Source organism: Prionailurus bengalensis, chromosome A2 (genome assembly GCF_016509475.1).
Source record: "Prionailurus bengalensis isolate Pbe53 chromosome A2, Fcat_Pben_1.1_paternal_pri, whole genome shotgun sequence".
Lineage (NCBI taxonomy): Eukaryota > Metazoa > Chordata > Mammalia > Carnivora > Felidae > Prionailurus > Prionailurus bengalensis.
This window is the reverse complement of record NC_057348.1, coordinates 163094509-163117452: the sequence shown is the minus strand read 5'-3', so window position 1 is coordinate 163117452 and position 22944 is coordinate 163094509. Positions and strand designations below refer to the sequence as shown.

Sequence of the window (22944 nt, the reverse complement as noted above, 5' to 3'; positions counted from 1 at the left end):
GAAGCTACAGGCGGGTGTCCTAGGGCTGTTATATTGAAAGGTGAGGCAGACAGATGCACAGCTGGCCTCTCGGAGCGTCTTGGCACAGGGCTGCTCTCCCACTCTGGTTCAGCTGTCACCCCACGGACAGCAGCAGCACCCGCCGTTTGCATCCTGCGCCCTTCTCTGCTCGGTGCCTTCTGCTGCTCGTGGCCCCTTTTCCCCTGCACGTCCTTCCGCTGCTACTGCTTCTAACTGCCAACTTTTCACGTTTTACATTCAGACTCCAGGAGGATCAGACTGACAGCACCAAGTGCCACGCAACATGGATGACCCTTTTGAGCAGAACTGTGAGCGGGCCACAGATCAACTTATAAACTGGCTCTCCTTGGGTCAGGTTCCCATCCTGACCCCGCCAGCAGAGTCACACTGCACAGAACAGGCCAACCCATGCAGGAGGAAACCCCCAGGAGAGTCCTATGGGCGTAAAGAGCCTTCCAAAGTCTCCCTAGAACACAGTTGTGTAATTAACCAGGGAGCACCTGCCCTGATCCGCTCAGCAGAGCTGGAAATGAAACTATCCATACAGACACAACGTACTGATGTAGCAACCTTTACCTAATATCAGCTGGCAAAGCGACCGATGAACTTCTCCGTCTCAGCAAACACCGAGATAAAGCTATACTCCAAATAAGCATGGCGTATTTCAGTTTAGAGCTGATGTATTGCTAAGCTAAGTTCCGTCAGGTAATGTACTGTTCAACCAGGGCACAAGGCTGATTCCCCCAAATTATCCAGTTCAAATACTTTTGCCATTTGGAATGTAACATACTGAACGACACATTTTCTTGAACCATTGACAGTTGACTAATTTTATGCTTGCAACAATCTTAAAATTTATAAGATTGGATTGGAAATTAAGATCGGAAAGAAATTAACAGCCAAATTTTCTTCTGCATAATAAATTCAAGCTGGTTTCTTTCCTGTAGTTTATCTGGGCACATCCCCATTTTTTTTTTTTTTAACATCTAACCCATTCTGTAAGTTTCCTGTTTGACCCTGACCTTGGTCATGCTGACATCCGACTGACAAAGCAGACTTAGGAACGAAGCCTGACTTTGCCAGTTCAGGGAAGACCTGTGTGCCACACGCTGAGATCAGACCGCTTTCTTCCTCCAGCCAAGAGCTGCCTCCAAGGGTTTTCATTGGTTCCTCTCCAGCTGGCTGTTCCTCTTTCCTCTTAACTACTGCAGTTGATTTCCTTTTCTTCTGGGCTACCTCCTTCAAGGTCGAGCAGTAAGATGCCTCCCAACTTTACTGGTTCTGGAACGGGAGCCCTTTGAGTTCAGAGAAGCATTTGATACCCCTCTTATGTTTGTGTTTTGGTTCAGTTGCTTTAATTTCAAAAGATTTATCCTGTTGATCTTTCCTCCATCAGAATCAAAGGAAAGTTGGCCCTTCCTTGGAAATGAAATCTTCAATCGAAACCACATATTAAGGACAAGTAACAAGAAATGAACTATTAATGAAAGAATTCAGGGAAAAGTCAGTATCACAGAATAATTTGAAAACAAGATTAAGAGGAAACTTCATATTCAGTGCCCTATCCTACACTGTATGTCACACTGAGGAGAGAAGGAAGCATTTAATCCAATCCCAGAAAAGAGGGCAGGTGAGGGAAAGGGACAAGATGACAAGCCAAGCCTTCCCCGTGGTAGATCACAGCAGGTCCGGGAGGCACAGGAAGGTAGGGTAGCTTCTCCAAGGCTGTAGAGATTTCAGGATGTGGAACAGGAATTAAAACAGGGTATTTATTCGAAATGGCAGTCCTTCCCTTGATGACAGGCATTTCTCCAGAAATGGCATACCAGCCAATGTTTCTCTTCTCGTAATGATTTAAGACACCAATATCTCTTTTTTATTTTTTTTAAATGTTTATTTATTTTTGACAGAGACAGAGCATGAGCAGGGGAGGGGCAGAGAGAGAGGGAGACACAGAATCCGAAGCAGGTTCCAGGCTCTGAGCTGTCAGCACGGAGCCCGACGCAGGGCTCGAACTCACAGACCGTGAGATCATGACCTGAGCTGAAGTCGGATGCTCAACCAACTGAACCACCCAGGCGCCCCAAGACACCAATATCTTTTACTAAAATCTGAGACTCTGACCCAATTGTATCTCATCCTCCGGCAAATAAACACAACACTTAATGGCAAAATTTGGGCTCACTCCCTAAATCAAGGATAAGAACGTCTGCTCTCGCCACTCCTATTCAACGTCATGGTGTCACAAGGCAAGAAAATTACATTGAAAGCACCCAAAATGAAATGTGACCAGGAAAAACTACATGATTATCTATGTAGAAAAACCAAGGGACTCTATGAAAGATGTACTGAAACTAGTAAGTTCAGCAAAGTTTTAGGATAAGAAATCAAGGAAGGTGATGTAGCTTACACAGTAGAGCATGTTCTTAGGACAAGAGATCAGTAATCAAAAACCATTGTATTTCTTTTTTTTTTTTTTTAATTTTTTTTTCAACGTTTTTATTTATTTTTGGGACAGAGAGAGACAGAGCATGAACGGGGGAGGGGCAGAGAGAGAGGGAGACACAGAATCGGAAACAGGCTCCAGGCTCTGAGCCATCAGCCCAGAGCCCGACGCGGGGCGCGAACTCACGGACCGCGAGATCGTGACCTGGCTGAAGTCGGACGCTTAACCGACTGCGCCACCCAGGCGCCCCAGAAACCATTGTATTTCTATATACTAGCAGCAATCAAAAATTGAAAATGCTTTAATCCCATTAATAGCATCAAAATAAGAAATACTTAAATTTGAGAAACAGTATTTATAGCCTATACACTGAAAACTACTAAATATTGCTGGAGAAATTTAATGAAGACTTAAATACGCAGAGTGGTGTCCTTGCTGTAATGGAAAAACTCAGATTTTTCCCGTGTGAGTAGGGAAAAATCCATTTCTTCTCTACTATGTTTCTCAGAACACTTCACTTCCGACATTTCTAGTCACCGGCTGTGTGACGTTTCTCCCCAACACCAACAAGCAACTCTTGCTGGCGTGCCCAAGAATTCAACTCAATTCTGACACTATCTACCTGGAGAGAGCATCAGATCCCACAGGTTAAGGGCTCGGTCCTACAGGACGGCCCCCACCCTCGCTTCAGATGTCGATTTCAAGTCCATGTCGTGACCTGTGCCTCTGGCCAACTAGCTATAAATCGGAGTATTCCCACAACCACCTCTTTGGGTTCCATTAATTTGCTAGAGCGGCTCACAGAACTCAGGGAAACACAGTGACCAGTTTATTAAGGGATATTTAAAGGATACAGATTGAGGGGTACCCGGGTGGCTCAGTCGGTTAAGCGTCCGGTCTCGGCTCAGGTCACGATCTCGCGGTTCGTGAATTCGAGCCCCGTGTCAGGCTCTGTGCTGACGGCTCAGAGCCTGGAGCCTGCTTCGGATTCTGTCTCTGTGTCTCCCTCTCTCTCTGCCCCGGCCCTGCTCGTGCTGTGTCTCTCTCCCTCAAAAATAAACATTTAAAAAAATTTTTTTTAATTGAAATAAAGAATACATATGAAGATCCCAACAGACAAGGTGCATAGGGCACCTATGAGGGAAGGGGTACCATTCTCCCAGCACCTCTACATGCTCACCAACACAGAAGGTCTCTGCCCCAGTCCTACTGGGATTTGATGGACACTTCCCCACATAGGCACGATCAATTAGTAACTCCATTTCCAGTGCCTCTCCCCCTCAGGAGAAGAGGGGTGGGGAGAGCTGAAAATTCCAAGCTTTTTTTGTTTAGTTGCAGGGGGGCAGAGAGCCCCACGTGGGGCTCAATCTTACAACCTGTGAGATCACGACCTGAGCCGGAATCCAGAGTCGGACGCTTACCCGGCTGCACCACCCAGGTGCCCCCTGAAAATTCCAAGCTTCTAATCAGGGACTGGTCTTTCTGGTGAGGAGCTCCCACCCGGGAGCCCACCCATAGTCACCCCATTTAGAACAAAAGGTGTTCTTATCACTTAGAAATTTATAAGGGTTTTAGGAGCCCTGTCTCATGGATGGGGTCAAAGACAAATATTAGAACAAGAGATGGTCTTTTAATTATTTATTAGAGTTTATTTGAGAGAGACAACGTGAGTGGGGGAGGAGCAGAGAGAGAGAGAGAGAGAGGGCACTGGCAGCACAGAGCCTGATGCAGGGCCCAAACTCATGAAACCGTGATATCATGACCTGAGTCAAAACCAAGAGTTGGACGCTTAGTAAGCCACCCAGGCACCCCGAACAAGAGATGTGCTCCTAATGTTCTTATCACCTAGTAACTTACAAGAGTTTTAGGAGTTCTGTGCCAGGAACGAGGGCGTATTTCTATCTCACACTTGCTCATGGGTCAGAAGACTCAATATTGCTAAAATATAATTCCTCCCAAAATTGATTTATAGATTCAAAACAATGCCAGTCAAAATCCCAGCAGGATTTTTATAGAATTGACACATGGATTCTAAAATTCATATGAAAATCCAAAGAACTTAGATTAGTCATAACAACTTTGAAAAAGAAGTACAAGGTTGGAAAGGATAAAATGACCAGATTTCAAGATTTATTGTAAAGTTACGGTAATCGAGACAGCTTTGGGTTGATGTAAAGACAGAATAACACATCAATGGAACAAAAGACTCTCCAGAAAGAGCCTCACACATGTATAGGCAACTGAATTTTGATAGAGATATAAAGGCAATTCAGTGGAGAAGGGGGAGTCTTTTCAACAAATGGTGCTGGACCAATCGGATATTCATGTGCAAAAAAAAAAAAAAAATAGAAAACTTTGCTCCATGCATTTTATCACATACAAATATTAACTCAAAACAAAGCTCAATAATATTAAGAACCCAGAATTTTTATAATACATCATCCTTAACGTCCACTACAAAAGTTACTAGATGTAAAAACAAAAAATTGACATGGGACACCTGGCTGGCTCAGTCAGTTAAGCATCTGACTTTGGCTCAGGTCATGATCTCACAGTTTGTGGGTTCAAGCCCCACGTTGGGCTCTGTGCTGACAGCTCAGAGCCTGGAACCTGTTTCGGATTCTGTGTCTCCCTCTCTCTCTGCCCCTCCCCTGCTCACACTCTGTCTCTGTCTCAAAAATAAATAAACATTTAAAAAAAAAAAAGTTAAAAAAAAAATGACCTTTAATCAAGAAAAAAAACAATCAATAAAAGCAGACCTAGGAAGAATCCAGATATTATAATTAGCAAAGACTTAAAAATAAAAGTATGTTAAACAACCTAGAGAACACATATGTATGTTGGGTAGAGAGAGGATAATCTCAGGAGAAAAAGGAAACTATAAAAGAGAACCAAACGGAAATCTTACAACTGAAAAATGTTTCCAATTTGTTTTTAAATCACTAAATTAGGAAAAATAGGGAAAAGGATAAACGGAGACTCAGTGACTGGTAGAAAGCCCCTGAAGTGTCTAATACGTGTGAAATTAGAGTCTCAGAATAAAAGGTCAGAGTATGAAACAGAAAAAGTACTTGAAGAAAAGTAATTGAAGAAATATTGACTGGGAAGTTTTCCAAATCCGATCAAAAACAGTAACTCGCAAATCTGAGAAACTCATAAACCTTACACAGCACAAAAGCAAAGAAAACTAAATACAAACACATCATAGACTCTGAACGCCAAAAATAAAGAGAGAGAGAGAGAGAGAGAGACAGAGAGAGAGACAGAGAGACAGAGAGACAGAGAATCCCAAGCAGGCTCCGCACTGACACCGACTCAGGGCTTGAACTCAGGAACCATAAGATCATGACCTGGGCCGAAATCAAGAGTCAGACACTTAACTGACTGAGCCACCCAGGCGCTCCGGCATAGTTTATTTTTTTAAAGAGAGTCATCTTTCAGGGAAAATATTAACGTAGTTATGAATGGAGTGGGATTGATGTCCATGGGTGGGTGGGAGAAGTGGGTATTGTATAGATGACACAGGATTGTCCACGACTCAGTATATATTGAATAGGTAATAGGCCCAGGGCTCATTGTCCTGATCACTCTAGTTTTAGACATGTGCTTGACATTTTCCAAAAAAAGACAAGTTGCAGAAAAATTTGATAAAGTCTGCCATAGTGTTTTGGACGCTTCGTTTTTAAACATCTTGCTGTTTGTTAAGGGATACTCACTGCATCATTAGCTACTGTCAAGGTGTAATTATACTTAGTCATCATTAATGATGGAGATGTGAATCTATATTTTATAAATTTTTAAAGTTTATTTTGAGAGAGAGACAGAGCATGGGGGGGGGGGTGGGGGAGGGCAGCGGATGCTGTCAGCACAGAGCCTGATGCAGGGCTCAAACCCACAAAGCCATGAGATCATGACCTGAGCGGAAACCAAGAGTCCGACGCTCAACTGAGCCACTCGGGTGCCCCAATATTTCAAATGCTCCTCTAGCCAACTTTGACTTCTTCGTAAAAAGGTTTTTGGTCATTTTCTTACAAGACATGATTTGGTTATCAGGTTTACCTTTAATGTCGCTGGCAGAGAGCTCACCCAAGGAAGGGGTATCAGCTCAGCCATTTTTCGGAGCGTACGCTTCCATTGCATTTTTATGCTCATCGCTAACTGACGGTTTCTTTGCGAGAAATCTCTTCCGATCCGGGGCCATTTTGTGAGATTTAGTTTGGCAGAATTTAGGTAACGCATTCCACAATTCCCCAAAACCACACGCATGAAAAGCGATACACTGACAATATTCTGAACACCCAACAGTGAGGGCAAGACTGCCTACAGCTCCCTGCTGGGTTAGTCCCACCGGGTTACCTCTTGAACCTGTCACAACATGCTACCATCTGTCACACGGGCCATGAGGGTGCCCTGGTCAATCTGTATGTTACATACCAGCAAAGCTCAATTATTTTTATTTTTAAAATAAACATGTTTAAAAAATACAAGTTCTGGTTTCGGAGGGGGGTGGTTGGGGTTTTTTGTTTGGTTGGTTGGTTCTTCCCGCACAACAATGAAAGAAACTCCCTGGAGCCCTACATGCTGGATAAAACCCAACACTGAGATGTCTTCATACAGGAGGATCCAACAGTGAACACGTTCCTCAAACAGTAATTATAACTTTGGGTGGCTCGTGAACTCTGTGACCAGATTCCACATCTGAAACACATTTGAGGAGCTTACGTAATCCAAGCCCAGCTGGCACAAGCCATCACCTGTTTTATTGCACAGCGCACCAGCCTTCTGGCTGTCCCCTGGCTCCCCCGCCAGGTGCTGTCGCACACGCTCTCGGGAACAGGTGCTCTGCTCCAGCCACCTCCCTGGCAATCTTCCCTACCAGGCACCCTCAGAAAACTTAACTCTACTGGGCACGGCAGCCCTCTGCTGGCAAAAGCCCCTACTAGGTGCACTCTGGCTTCCGGGGTTAGGGAGAAATGCCGATTTCATTCAGGGCCCAGCAGAAACCGGACTCAAACTTTGAATGAAACTTTATTGACGATTTGAGGATAATCGACGGATTTGGTTTTCTAAAGCCGTAGCCAAATGCCACAAACTAGGTAGCTTAGAATAGTATAGATTTATTCCCTCACAGTTCTGGAGGCCAGAAGCCCAAAATCAAGGTGCTACTCTCTCTGAAGTCTCTAGGAGGGAGGTTCCTCCCTTGTCTCTCCCAGCCTCCAGGAGTCCCGGGTGTTCCTCGGCTCGTGGCCGCATCGCACCAGCCTCTGCCTCTGTCTGCACGTGACCACGTGCCCTGTGTCTGTGTCTCTTCTCTTACGAGGACACCAGTCGTATTGGGAGTAGGTAGGCCCTACTCCCAATACAACCTCATCTTTAATTATATCTGCAACAGCTCTGCTTCCAAATAAGATCACATTCTGAGACGGTGGAGACTTCAGTCCATCTTTTTGAGGGACGCCATCAACCTCTAACAGCTGAGAACAATTTACAACCACTGCACGGGCCTAAAGCTGTCCTCAGAGTTCCTTGCTGAGCCAACTTCCTCTCTCACACGTGGCCTACCTCCGTGGACCTAAGACCTAAGTGGCTTGCTCCCGTTCCCTCTTCTGGGGGCCCTCCATGCAACTCCACACCTCAGGGTTTGAGCCAGCCTGATCACTGGCACCAGAGAGAAGGGGACCTTCTTTCGGCCCAGGGCAGGTCAGGGACTTGCCTTGCCTAGGACGGTCTCTCGCCCCTCTGCTGAGGACAGGCCTACCAAGGTCCTGCTCAGAAAACCACTCTCTCGTCCACAAGACCACACAATGAAACGACCTCGGCGTGTTTCCTCAACTCTGCACCGTTGGATTTGAATGATACCCTACAGGAGACACAACAGATCGGTCTGATTTGGCTTACGCCAAGATTCAGACCAGTTTAGTTCTTTTTCAGCCCTTCCTTCACCGAATATTTGAAAGCAAAACAACAACAAAATGCCTTCATGTCCACTTTCACTTGGGGTCACCCTTTCACATGTAAAAAGGTAAAAGAGGGGCGCCTGGGTGGCTCAGTCAGTTAAGCGTCTGACTTTGGATTTCAGCCCAGGTCATGATCCCACAGTTTGGGAGTTCGAGCCCCGTGACTGGCCCTGCACGGACAGTGAGGAGCCTGTTTGGGATTCTCTCTCTTCCTCTCTCTCTCTCTGTCCCCCGTATGCGCTCTCTCTCTCTCTCAAAAATAAATAAATAAACTTTAAAAAGGTAAACTAATTTCACAAATTTTTTTTGAGAGAATTTTTTTTATTTAAAAACATTTGTTTTAATGTTTTTATTTCTTTCTGAGACAGAGAGAGACAGAGCATGAGTGGGGGAGGGGCAGAGAGAGAGGGAGACACAGAATCTGAAACAGGCTCCAGGCTCTGAGCTGTCAGCACAGAGCCCGACGCGGGGCTCGAACTCACAGACCGCGAGATCGTGACCTGAGCCGAAGTCGGACGCTCAACCAACTGAGCCACCCAGGCGCCCCTTTAATGTTTATTTTTGAGAGAGAGAGCACGTGGGGGAAAGGCAAAGAGTATGTGGGGGAGGGGCGGGGGGGGGGACAGAGGATAGAAATGAGCTCTGCACTGACAGCAGCTAGCCCGATGCGGGGCTCAAACGCACGAAGCATGAGATTATGACCTGATCTGGAGTCAGATGCTCAACCAACCGAGCCACCAGGTGCCATGAGAGAAAGAGAATCTTCAGCAGTCTCTACACCCAACGCAGAGCCTGCTGTGGGGCTCGATCTCATGAACCTGGGATCGTGACCTGGGCAAAATCAAGAGTCGGACGCTTAACCGATGGAGCCACCCAGGTGCCCCCATAAATGTCCTTTGAGTAAAAACAAGCACAGCAGTTTTACTCGCTTAGTCTAACCTAATGGGAGATAAAAATAAGTTATAAAACTTAATAAAAACTCGGGGAATTTTTTTTAAATGTTGAAGCTACAGGGGCGCCCGGGTGGCTCCGTCGGGTAAGCGTCTGACTTCGGCTCAGGTCATGTTCTCACGGTTCGCGAGTTCGAGCCCCGTTTCGGGCTCTGTGCTGACGGCTCGGAGCCTGCAGCCTGCTTCGGAGTCTGTGTCTCCCTCTCTGCCCCTCCCCCTGCTCACGCTCTGTCTCTCTCTCTCTCAAAAATAAACATTAGGAAAAAATAAAAAATAAATATAAAATGTTGAAGTTACAAATAAGAGGTCACTGGACTTGGAGATGTTCGCAGAACATTAATAATAATCCCTCAATAGCGAACAGTTCACACTTCAAATAACTGCCATTATTTGCAACACCAGAGGTTTCGACCAGTGGAGGCTTAACTGGCAAATCTACAGGCTCAGTATCAGCTCCTCATTCAAGGGATAGTCGTAATTAGCTGAACCAATCACGTTCTCTGCCTGGAATTTAGTTTTTTTAATATTTTACTTATTTTTGAGAGAGGAGGGTAGAGGCAGAGAGAGAGAATCCCAAGCAGGTTCCTCGCCATCAGCGCAGAGCCCGACGCGGGGCTCGAACTCATGAACCGTGAGGTCATGACCTGAGCCGAAATCAAGTGTCGGATGCTCAATCGACTGGGGCCGCCCAGGTGCCCCTCTCCCTGTAATTCAAATGGAAGAGACAGAATTCTTAATTTCCAGGGAAATGAAATAGAGTGGAAGGACACCGAGGGAAGGCAGCATGCAGAGACCACAAGACAGAACGGTCTGGAATAAGCAGAACCTGCGGAGGAGAAATTGATTTGATTCGCGGCGGAAGTTCCGGCTGCTTAAACAGTTAACAAGGGATCTCAATCAGTAGAACCACTTTGAATTCAGAAGCAAGCGCACTTCTCCCCACCATGTTCCCATGAGGGCTGGCTGGAGTCAGTTCCTTCTATGTGAATTCATACCATCAATCCCAAATATTTTAGGGAAGCTGAGTCATTTCTTAGACCAAACACATTCTCCCCATTCTGGAATAATGGAATCTTTAAAATGCCTGGTCTGACCTTAAAGGCTGTAAGACGACTGGGACATTTAACGACTTTGTCCTTTACAACAGCACTGCTCAGTCTGGACTCCTAATATTCCAAGACTAGGGCAACACTTTCAAACCTTGTGAGGCAACCCACAGTAGGAAATACGTTCTACAATGGAACCCGGTATGCAAAACATATATAACACATCTACAAATATAGATACATACAACCCAAGTATCACGAGACAATACAAAACAATACTTACCAATACGAGCAGCCTATTTTCTGTTCGGTTCTTCTATTTAAGAAAATAAAAGGCAACACCTACATGTCTGATTTCACAACCAACCAGGAGTCTAGTAGGATCAGTTCAAGATACTGTGGTAAGCAGCATCCAAATTCACAGGATAAAAGTGATACATTTTCCTGGAGATTCCATTTTAAATAGACCTGAAGCTTCTAAGGGCGTCCGGGGGGCTCAGTTGGTTGAGTGTCGGACTTCGGCTCAGGTCATGATCTCAGGGCTCCTGAGTTTGAGCCCCGCATAGGGCTCTGTGCTGACAGCTCAGAGCCTGGAGCCTGCTTCCGAATCTGTGTCTCCCTCTCTCTCTGCCCCTAACCCACTCGCATTCCGTCTCTGTCTCTCTCAAAAATAAATAAACATTAAAAAAAAAATTTTTTTTAAACCTAAAGTTTTTAAATATTTCAACTAAATATAGAGTAGAATGCAAAAGCCATTAGGATAAAACACAGAAATTCAAAGATATTTTTCACTTCCAGCTGGTTGTCTGGGGCTTCGATCCGGAGCACCCCTAGGATGCCCTCTCTTAGAAGTACTTCAGCGCGACGGTGGAAGGATTTTGCCCAAAGGCCAGTGTTCTAACTCAACAAGGCCTATTTATGGGACAGTCACCTCTAAATCTTCATACCTAGGAATCCGGTCCTGCCACTCAGCTTCCCAGCGGGGGCGGGGGGGTTCCTCCTCTGTGCTCCAAAGGGCTGTGACCAGCAGGCGGTTGTCCCAACACCGTCAAACAGCCTGAGGACAGTAGGGGACATTCGTAGGAGTAGCCGGAATAGCTGCTTCTTTAGCAACCACCAAGGGCAAGAAGATCAAGCATGATGGAAGTCTCCCTGGCTGGAAAAGTCCCAATCGCATCCTCAACACTCGGGCCTGGCCTTCAATTTCACTTTCGGTGACTGAGGCCTCCAGCACTGGCCTCCCTTCCCCTACTGCCAACAGTGGTGCCGACCCAACCGCCCTTCACCGGCACTGCTGGAAAAAGGGGTCGCCCATGTGCCTTTGGTGGGAAACGCGGCGATGTGCCCTTAAAGGAGCGACCAGCCCACACAGGTGGGCAAGCCCAATAGACTTGACTCCCCGCCTGGAAGGTTGGTTCTGGAGCGTTCCCAGCCAACCACAGCTGTTGCTTAAGTTTGCCTACTGAATGAGCCATGCAGGCGTTGACAGGTAAAGAGGTGTTGACTCGCGCTCTTCATTTCCTGCGAGGTGTGCCGGGTTTGCCCGTGGCAGGGTTGAGACCCAAACTGGGGAGGCACACACATTTTTAGTGAAATGTGTAACATTTTGAATGAACGCATATCCGTCCTTCATCCCTGGGTGACGCCGAGTAACAAGCTACAACCTTAAAGCCAGACTCGCTAAGCCCACGAGAGAAGGAGTTAAAAGCAAAAAACAAAAACCCTCGCCGGGAAACCCCACCTAACCCACAGCCCAGCCAGCAAGAACTACGTGCCTCGCGCCTTTTAAGGGCCCAGTGGGCGCGAGTCCACCAACCGCTCAAGGTCCCGCCAATCACTGCACAACTCACAGTTTGCCCCGCCCCCCGCCCTGCACGAACCAATCACTGGGGAGTTAGCGTCTCTCCGCCCCTCTTGCCCACTCCCACCCCGTGAGACGTTCGAATCCTTCAAACTTCACTCGCGCGCTACCGCGGGGTCGCAGCCGGAATTTATTTTTAGCTCTGGGCCAGCAACCCCGCCCTCGGCTCCGCCTCTTAGCCGCCCCCAATCGGAGACGGAGTTTCCGTCCCCGTCATCGCGCGGGCGGGCGGGAGCTATCCAATCAGCGCCCAGAGAGAACTGGCGTAAGGAAAAGGCGGCGGAAGAGGGTGGGAGGGTCATGACGCAGCGAGTTTCAGTCGTGACTTTTCCGGGGGCATCTTGGCGTCCCCTCTATTTCCCCTTAAAGTAAAACGTCGCCCGACGCACCCCCGTGCGTTTCGGGGGCGGGGGTGGCCGCCGCGGCGGGGAGGGCGGTGCTGACGCGAGCCGCGGAGCGGGGGAGGCCCCCCTCCCTGCCGGCGGTGGTCACGTGGGCGTGTTTGGGGGCGGGGCCGCGCGGCGGTTCCGGGCGGTTGGGCGCGCGAGCGAGGAGCCCAGGCAGCCGCGCCTGCCCGCGCCCGCCCGCCCCGCCCCTGGATGCCGCTCTGCCCCGGCGCGGCCGCCGCCGATCGCAGCACAGCAGGCGCCGCCGCCGCCGCGGTTGATGTGGTTGGCCCCGGGCTGAGGAGGCCGCCAAGATGCCGCAGTCCAAGTCCCGGAAGATCGCGATCCTGGGCTACCGGTCTGTGGGTGAGTGGCGGGCGCCGCGCGGCCTCCGCGCCGGGGCCCAGCTTCGCCTGCGCGCCGGGACGCGGCGGTCCGGCCAAGTTTGGGGTCGGCGCGGCCATGTGGCGGCCGCGCGTTTCGTAACCAGCCGCCCGCCGCCGCCACCTCCATTTTGAGCGGAGGCGGCGAGGCCGGGCCCCGCGGGGCGGCGGCGGCGGCGGCGGCGGCGGGGGGCGGCCCGGGCTCGGGAGGCCGCGCGTGGGGAGGCCGCGGGCGGACGGGGAGGTCCGGGGTGGTCTGGGGCCGCCGAGCCGGAGGAGGGGTGTGCTCCCGGCCGGAACCGCCGCGGGGGGAAATCGCACCTGTCTCTCCACCTTCTTGCGGCTGGTTGTCCTGATCTTGCCAGCGGCCTTTCCGCCCCAAATTCAATAAAGTCCGTGGGATTTTAACAAAGGGAACGGCACCTTGGGGGTTTTTTTCTGTCCGCCGTGAAGTTCAGCATTTTAAAGAAAACCAGGGACCTAAATTTAGGACGTTTGGGTCCCGAGGGCAAGTTTCCCCCCGAAGAAACCCAAAAGACCCCTCTTCGAAAGCCCCCTAGATGTTGCCACGACCGATGTAGGAAGGCAGAGAAAACGAGATTTCCGATCTCTCGGTGTCCTATTTTTCTACGGGGGAAAAAAAAAATAATAAGGTCAGGTACTTGTAACCGGGCTGTCGAAGTGATTCAGAAGTTTGTTGGGTTCCCCCCCCCCCCCCCCAAAGGTTGACATATATTTGAAACTGTTCCCGGCTGTCGCCTTTCTGCGTCGCTGAGGTGGTCTGGGGTGGGGTGGGGGTGGAGGGGGTGCCGGAAAACGAGTGAGGAAACAGAACCGTTGAACTTAACCATGCTTCAGGGCGAGGCTTTATTGTCTTTGACAACCGGAAGCCTGGAGAAATTACGTTTATTTTTCGGTGTTGTTTTTAAGAAGTAACTGTCTAAGGAAAACGTGCACTTGATCGTGGTGGCGGGCGGGGGGGGGGGTGGGGGGGGTGGATAGGGAGGTGAAAGCAGAGGTTTGGAGTCTACCGGGATTGCAGAAGGAGGCAACAATAACTGCCTTCGGAAAGCTTGTTAACTGCCGGCTACCCATTGGATGAACTCCCTTACTCCGCTTTCTGTGCTGCTTCCTCACCCCCATTTTCCACCGCCGGTGCCAGGGTCTGTGCTCTTTGACCAAGATCAGCTACGGCATGCTTACTCATCCTTTTATCATCTCTCTAGTCGAAGTGCTGGGGGGTGGGAGAGTCCTGAGAATGGGGGGGGGGGGGGGGGGACCAAAGGCTGAGAGATGCTTGTGTAGAGATAGGGGGTGCCAAGAGCCCTAGGGATAACTCTGGTATGCAGTGGGAAATCATAGGTATTTACCCATCAGGGGAATGGGTGAGAGGGTCTTGGTGGCTGCCGCTCGCAAGTAACCCTGCAGCAAAATCGAGGCATTTAAAAACCACCAGCAGCCCACTCCCCAAGTGCCCATGTGGAATCTGACCTTTATTGGCAGCCTGAGTCACCCAGCCCTTGCTTCTTTCTCTGTTCTCTTTACTTCCTCTGCATTTGGAAGAGTGGGACTATGACCTGTTCTGGCTCTTGAGTGAGCTCTAATCAGATACAAAGTGCCTCTGAATAACCAAGTTACAGGTGACATCTACCTGGGCCACCTGTTTTCAGCTTAAAAGAATGTCCTAAAGATACTGACTGACTCACTGCTTGAAATTCTCCAGATGGTGATTCTAGGCTTCAGTAATAAGCGAGTCTAGCGTCCTATGGCGGTTTTTGCTAAAGAAGTCCTTATGTCTGACAGATCTGTTCTGTTTCGCCTTCCATCTATTACCCCCAACCTTTGCCTTTGATTTTAAAGTTGTTTACCTTTGTTAAGGAACCAAGGCACTTTGTGGTTTGTGGGTCTTTTGTTTTGCCAGCATCAGAAAAGGAAGTATTGGCCACCCTTTGGAGAATTACTCAGTATTCAGACTTCTAGTTCGCGGACATGTTTGCTTGAATGCGGTTCTACTAGAGAAGTTTGAGTATATGTGTTTCTAGGCTGTGTTATTTTTTGAGGCTGAGCTGTTGTGTCCTATTGACTGAAGGGAAAGAGAGGTAGAAAAGGGGGCGCCTGAGTGACTCTGGAGCGTGTGACTCTGGATCTCGGGATTGTGAGTTCCAGCCCCGTGTTGGATGTAGAGATTGCTTAAGAATAAAATCTTTAAAGAAAATAATAAAAGGTGGTAGAAAAAGGCTCAGCTAGAACCCACACCTTTCTCAGAACGTTCTCTTAACTATCTTTTGCCAGTTTGACAGGTAGGGTACTTGTCATTGTGACTTTGTCGCGTTGCCGACTTTATTTGAAGAGTTCGCCTTCAGATAAAACGAAATGCTGTGATTGTTTTACTTGGCTTTCAAATTTTGCATTTTTTTTTAAAAAACCTTGGTAGAACTACCAGTGAGGAATGTATAATTCGCAGGTAATTTATACAGCCCTTTTTCCTGAAGTGCTTTTCCTGTTATTTACAATGTTAAATTAAGCCTTTAAGGACACGTCACCTATAACGCAGTCTGGCTTTCTGGGAGTGCTTTGTATTAATTGTTTTAGTGGTGGCACATGTTCAAGCTCCCTTACGCCCATTGTTTCTAATACAACAAGTAGTCCCATGATAGGACGTAACTAAACTAAATCAAGCTAAAAATATAGTGTCAGGTCACTGTTTTCAAATAAAATCTGGTGCATCCTTCCCTGGAATCTTCAGCAGAGAGCTTTGATGGTCTCGTTTACCATTAGACCATAATCGAAAGGTTTTTGGTCATATATAAGTCTCTGAGGCTAACAAGAGAGAGGGGATCACAGGAATGTGAAAGATCATGAGAGAGAAAATGAAACAGCCCTGTGGTTTGGTAAAAGACGATTCAGAAGTAACTCAAATTATTACCTTGTCAAAATGTTTTAGGTAGTAAAGAAGATGCACGTTTTAGTTGGATACTTCATAGAGAAAGATGTCGTTAAATCTGTTCCCAGTGGAATACAATCCAACTATATTCTTTTTTTAATTAAAAATATCTTCTTAATGTTTTATTTTATTTTGAGAGAGGGAAAAGGAGGGGCAGAGAAATGGGGAGACACAGAATCCGAAGCAGGCTCCAATCTCTCAGCACAGAGCCCGACACGACGCTGGGCTGGAACTCAAACTTTGGGATCATGACCTGAGCCAAAGTCGGACGCTTAACCGACTGAGCCACCCAGGTGCCCCAGAATGCACTCCAACTCTATTTTGACTTAGTGTCTTTTTAAATTACTCTATCCTTTTCTGACACATTTCATTGAAAATGATAAAAGGAAAACATTCTTCGCCATATATGAAATCTGTCTTCATGTGAAGTTGTGTGTTCAGGCACTCGATAACATTTGGTTGTGTACTTGTGGGTGGGGTAGTCCTATAGTGACCACCTTCTGTTGATGCTTGAAATTAACTTCTGTTTGTTTGTTTTTGTCTTTCGGTGCTGCTCGTTTGTTCTGTTCAAGGGAATCATCAGAGCTTGCATTTGTGATCATGACAGTTTCAGCACCGGATGTTATTTTGATGTCCCTGTGGGTTCTATCTGTCCACAATGACTTTCATCAGGCCCAAAAGAAACAGTACCTATTGATACACTGCCCCACCCCTCACCCCTGCCCCAGGCATCCACTAACCTTCCTGTGTCTGTGAATTTACCCATTCTGGACATTTCGTATAAAGGAAATCATACATACATGGTCTTTTGTGATGGGCATCTTTCGTGTCACATGCAAATTTTCCAGATTCATCCATGTTGTAGCATGTATCAGTAATTCCCTTTCGTTGCCAACCCCTGTAGAAGAATTTTTTCTACCCTGTTCCATTGAATTCCACTGGTTTATTTTTCGCTTTCAATGGATCTTCCACCCATGACTGGTTTTGTGACATCATACCTTGGCTATTTCAAAAAGGATGGTTCACTGTTCTGCAAATCTTTCTACGTTTTGATGCATTTCAACATATGAACTTTTTAATTTTTAATTTTTTTAATGTTTATTTTTGAGAGAGTGTGTGAGAGGGGGAAGGGCAGAGAGAGGAGGAGACACAGAATCCGAAACAGGCTCCAGGCTCTGAACTCTCAGCACAGAGCCCGTCGTGGGGCTCAAACTCACGAACTGTGAGATCATGACCTGAGCCGAAGTCGGACGCTTAACCCACTGAGCCACCCAGGCGCCCCAACATACAAACTCTTTTAATCACATTTTTAAACATCACCCTCATTCTCCTTAGAAGAAATGTAAACATTGGGAGGCTGTAAGCTCACCGTGCGAGATGCACGTTCTCCAAAATTCTCACGTCCTCCCGAGAGTTAAGGATTTGATGGTTGGCAGAGTGCTGCCGGTCTTCCTTGAAGTGACAGTCTCATTTCTTTCATTTCGGGAAGATGTCTGCCCAGATAGTCACATTTGAAAGAATGATGGTTGGTCACTCTCGCGAGTAAAAATGATGCTCCGTGAGCAAAGTGGCTATTTTCAGATCACTTCCCAAACAGTTGCGCGTGTGCATTTCCTTGAGACAAACATCGTACTTCAGTATTCAGGAGCGCCATGTGTCGACATACCATTTTGTCACGCAGAATATTAAAAAGACCTGCTTTAAGGCTCAAGATAAGGTTAATCATTTTTACTGCTGTCTCAAGGGCACTCTTCCGTAAAAATTGTTCTTACCATGGGTGTATGGTTGTGAAGGCTGCAGCGTGTGATCCCTGGCGTTTGTACATCCGTACATGGCTTTTGCGGCGTTGAAGTGTAAATACGAACATAGTGGGAAAGGCACCTGGTATCTTGGTATTGTGATGAAGATGTTTTTGACCTCCTGAGCCCCCTGAAAAGGTCTCAGGGGACCCCCCAGAGTTTCTCTGTTCTCTGAGAATCGTTGGACTGTGGCATGTGCCGAACCTGGCTGGGCTGCTACTTGCTGTCGCGCAGAATTGAATGGAGAGTGGCCGCATCCTGGATGCTGCTCAAAGGGGTGGTTACCGCAGTCTTCGAGGAGCTTCCAGAAGAGGCCCGGTCGCCTGGTCGGAGAGAGGGATGGGGAGGCGGGAAAGCACTCGCGTGCTTGGGAACTGAAGGAAGCAGGGTGGCTAGCAGAGAATATGGTGGGAGTTGGAAGTGAAGTTGGAGAGGTGGTGGGGGGCCGGAGGAGGGACGGCCTCGCAGGAACGTCGGGGGACCGTTCCTTCTGAGCGGTGAGGAGTGAGTTACCAGAGCCTGGGGAGACTTAGGACACCTGAAAGCGAGTTGACTTGGCCTCTGATTGTGATGCAGTTTGGGGTGAGTGTTGTGTTTTGACTTGGTAATGGTGAGACTCTCAGAGATCAGTAGAAATTGGCCACGAGTGGCAGCGTGTCAGGACCCACATGCTAATAACACAATTTTCCAATGTAAGCAGCAGAATGGGGGCAGGGGGACTTAAGTACAAGCAGCAGTGTTATCACAAAATGAGAAACCACCGTCCCTACCTGTGATCACGTAGTTCAAAATATACTTTATTTTTAAATTTTTTTAACGTTTATTTTTGAGGGAGAGGGAGAGAGAGTGAGCAGGGGAGGGGCAGAGAGAAAGGGAGACACAGAGTCCGAAGCAGGCTCCAGGCTCTGAGCTGTCAGCACAGAGCTCGACACGGGGCTCGAACCCATGAACTGTGAGATTGTGACTTGAGCGAAAGTCTGCCCCGCTTAACCGACTGAGCCACCCGGGCGCCCTGACATTTTTTTTTTTTTTTTTTTGAGTTTATTTATTTATTTTGGTTGGGGGGCGGGGAGAGAATCCCAAGCAGTCTCCGCACTGTCAGCACAGAGCCCTACGCGGGGCTCAATCCCACGACCCTGGGATCATGACCAGGGCTGAAATCAAGAGTCTGACGCCCGTCAACCGACTGAGCCACACAAGCACCCCCTACGATACTTTTTTCTTAGTTGAAGGTCTAGAATAAGGAGTTAACAGCTTTAATGTTGTCCATGAGTGGACTGTATTTAGTTATGCGAATAAGTCAGAGCTGCACTCGAACATGATTGTGCAAGTTAAAGCGTTTTGAAATCTTCAGTGATCACCCTTGAGAGAACCTTTATCCTTAGTTCTAGAACTGTTTATCATCAAGTAGCAAACTAAGCCAAAAGTAATCCAGTTCTCACAGCCCATCTTAAATCAGAATCCAAACTGGTGGGTACCTTTATCGTGAATTTCTTGGTTGATTTAGAAATGTAATTTAATATCTCAAACACAGAGGTCCTGGCACATTATTTAAAAATTTGTTTACGTTTACTTATTTTGAGAGACACACGCACAAGCAGCCGAGGGGCAGAGAGAAGGAGAGACAGAATCTCCAGCAGGCTCTATGCCATCAGTGTGGAGCCAGTGTGGGGCTCAAACTCACAAGCTGTGAGATCATGACCCGAGCCAAAATCCAGAGTCGAACACTTAACCGACTGTGCCACCCAGGTGGAATATCATTTTAATATTTTAACGTTCTTTTTTTTTTCCCCATGTTTTTATTTTTTTATTTTTTTGATTGAGAGACAGAACACAAGCTGGGGAGGGGCAGGGAGAGAGGGAGACGCAGAATCTTGAAGCACGCTCCAGGCTCCGAGCCGCCAGCCCAGAGCCCGACGCGGGGCTCGAACTCACAAACCGCGAGATTATGACCTGAGCTGAAGTCGGACGCTTCACCGACGGAGCCACCCAGGCGCCCCAACATTCTTAAACGTATACTGGGCATCTGATAAAAAAGAGTTCTGTGTAAGACATGGGAATTTGAAGTCGAAATTGAGATTAATTTAGAACGGAAGTACTAGAAGCCTTGTATTACGCTCTGTGGGTAAGTGAAAACTGGACAGTGTGAGGATCCTCACAAAATTAACTCCCTCATGCCCTTGGCTGCTTGGCACCCCCCTTACCTCCCTGTTCCTGCTCCCTCATTTCTCTTTCTGTTGTGTTTGCGGAAAGACTCCTCAGGGACTTTTGAAACAGAAATTGATGTTTCAACAAGATACGTGACCCTACTTTTTGCAAGATTAAAAATTGAATATTAACTCCACAGTGTCATAGTAAATAACTTGTGTACGTGGAAATGAAAATATCGACTCTCACAGTTAATGTAGTTCTATGAAATGAAAATGCTCTTCTAAGACTGTATTAGATACAAACGCATCCAGCTGATACTTAACGGTTTTCAAATCTAAATCACACTCAGGATATGTTAAAGAGAATATTTTAAACCGTAGCTTCTCTTTATTCTCGTTTAAGACTTGTATAGACGACTAAAAAACACAAGTGGCAGAATTCAACCATGCTGGCTAACATCAAGAGGGATGAGGGCTCAAGATGATCTTGGCAAAGGGGACGCACCGAGGTAAAATGTGGCGCTCCGTGGCAGGAGGGGAGTGGGAAAACACTGGAATCTCCAGTCTGCCTGCTAGGAGAGAACTCTCCACGGTAGGGTGCATCTCTGAGCAGGCTCATACGGCCTTGAGTACACCAGGGGGCTGGAATGCGTGACTGGGAGACACAGGAGCTGGGTGCACAGAGTTGGGACCAGAAGGTTGCTGCAGTGCCCATGGGGGGAAGGGATGACCACAGATGGAAAGTCTTATGTTTAGGTTTCAGGAAAGGGTTCCCAAGTGCATACGGGTTGAGGCCCTGGGTTCACTTCCCAGGCAGGGGCGCTTGGGTGGCTCAGTTGGTTAAGTAACCATCGACTTCAGCTCAGGTCATGATCTCATAGTCTAGTCTGTGAGTTCGAGCCCCATGTCGGGCTCTGCTCTGACAGCTCAGAGCCTGGAGCCTGCTTCAGAGTCTGTGTCTCCCTCTCTCTCTCTGCCCCTCCCCCGCTCATGCTGTCTCTTTCTCCCTCTAAAAAAATAATCAGACATTTAAAAAATTTTTTTTTAATTTGACGGGCATTTGAACCACCCAGTGCTCATTCTGAACCACAGGGAAAGCGGTCTCTTCAGTGCTGGGTGGCACGTGTTGAGGAGTATTGCCAACTTAGAGTAGTGGTTCTTGGAATTCGTGGGCTTTCCCTGGGATTGTGGGCATGTTTTCTGGGGAAAGAGGTGGCTTCTGTCCACTCTCCAAAGAATTTCAGTCCCACCAACCCCCCCCCCCCACGCCCAAGATTGAATTACTAAAATGACTGGTTGAAGGGGCAGCTGGGTGGTTCATTTGGTGAGGCATCTGACTCGGGCTCAGGTCATGACTCACGGCTCATGAGTTCAAGCCCTGCCTCGGGCTTGCCACGGTCAGAGCAGAGCGGACTTCAGATCCTCTGCCCCCCCCCCCCCGCCCCTCCCCTGCGCACATGTACCTGTGTGCGCGCGTTCTCTCTCTCTCTCAAAAAATAAACATTTTTTAAAAATGACTGGTTGAAGAGGACAAGGTGGGGATTCAGTGTCATATGTTATTCAGATAGGCATTCATTAAATGCTCGAGTAAGTCCCTGCATGTGCCAGACGCTGTGTGCTGAGTCACAGAGGCCAAGGCAGTCCTGATCCCTGCCCTCGGGGAGCTTCGTGTAGTGAGGGAGCCACAGTAAGTGCCACTATTAATAGTAATAGTGGTTGTTTTCAAAGCATGGGGTGGGGGAGGGGGACCTTAAACTCTGGGAGGTGTAGGTCCTGTTTTTATGCCTGTTCTGCAGATGAGGAAACTGAGCCACCAAAAGGTTCGACGAGTCGCCCAAGATCACACGTTTATTAAGTAGCTGAGCCAGGATTTGAATTGAAGCATCGATTCCAGAGCCAGCACCGTCTGGGCCCGTTCACAGATCATTTTCACATACAATCGGGATAAATGCTTTGAAAGACATAATCCCGGGGACAGCTTTTGTGACCCTGGGTGGGGGTAGACAGTTGTCCCCAAAGAACCGTCATTAAATAATGCCATTAAATAATGCTGGAGTTAGCCGGGCAGGGGAAGAAGGGCAAATGCCTTCCAGTCAAAAGGAACGGCACGGGCAGAGCCCCTGAGGGCTGAAGGAGCCTGGCCCAGTGGGGCCGGACCCCTGCGTGGTGAACGAGGAGGAAAAAGTGAGATGTGAGCGGGTGGGGAGGTCACGCGGGACTTATCTGCGTGCCGACTGTCGGTCGGGAACCGGCCTTACAGGCCTTGTCCAAAGTTTTAGACTTCTCCCTAGAAACAGCGAAAAGTCAAGGCTGTTAAGCGACAATTAAGATGATCTTCGACACCAAGATCGACTAACGTCTTCTCTAAATATATGTCGTGCACGCTGTACTGTCGCAGTAGAGCAAGTGAGGGAAAAGAAGGTGTCATTAGGAAAATCATAAGGAAGAAGACACATTTGCAGACAGTACATAAACAAGCGAGCGTAGCCGCGTGCCAGTGAAACCTCACTTACAGACGCTGACATTTGAATTTCATCTAACTTCCACATCGGGAAATAGTATTGACTTTTTTCTTTCCAACCAGTTGAAAATGTAAAAACCATTTGTAGTTCGCAGGCTGTACAAAAACACCGGGGGCCGCATCTGGCTCCTGGTCTGTAGTTTGCTGACCCTCCCGTATTGTGCCCTCAAGAAGATCCCTCCCCCCGCTCTTCGAGGTGCACGGGGCAGTCGGGGTGGAAGGGCGGAGACCAGGCACATCCTGCAGGGTCGCCAGGCGAGATGTCGGGGACTGGTGGGGTACAGGCAGGATGATGAGGAGACAGAGTTGGCAGGTGATGAGGGGGGAATCGGCAAGGCTGCGGCGTGGGAGACGCTAAGGGTAACCTTCAGGTGGTTCGCACGAGAGCCCGGATACGTAATGGTGCCATTGGCAGGAGGGAGAAGGGGTACGCCAGGATTCGGAGATGGACCAGATTCATTTGTGTACCTGCCGGATCAC

General features: G+C 48.1%; 1 protein-coding gene across 1 annotated transcript in view; it reads left to right on the top strand.

The window, feature by feature from the left end:
* The first annotated feature begins 12541 nt into the window (after nt 1–12541).
* Nucleotides 12542–22944, top strand: part of RHEB (Ras homolog, mTORC1 binding) — a 44911-nt gene continuing 34508 nt past the window's right edge. Inside the window, exon 1 of the mRNA XM_043589971.1 lies at nt 12542–13033. Within this exon, the coding sequence (XP_043445906.1) occupies nt 12982–13033 (52 nt within the window). The 5' untranslated portion in view covers nt 12542–12981. The remainder of the gene's footprint in view (nt 13034–22944) is intronic.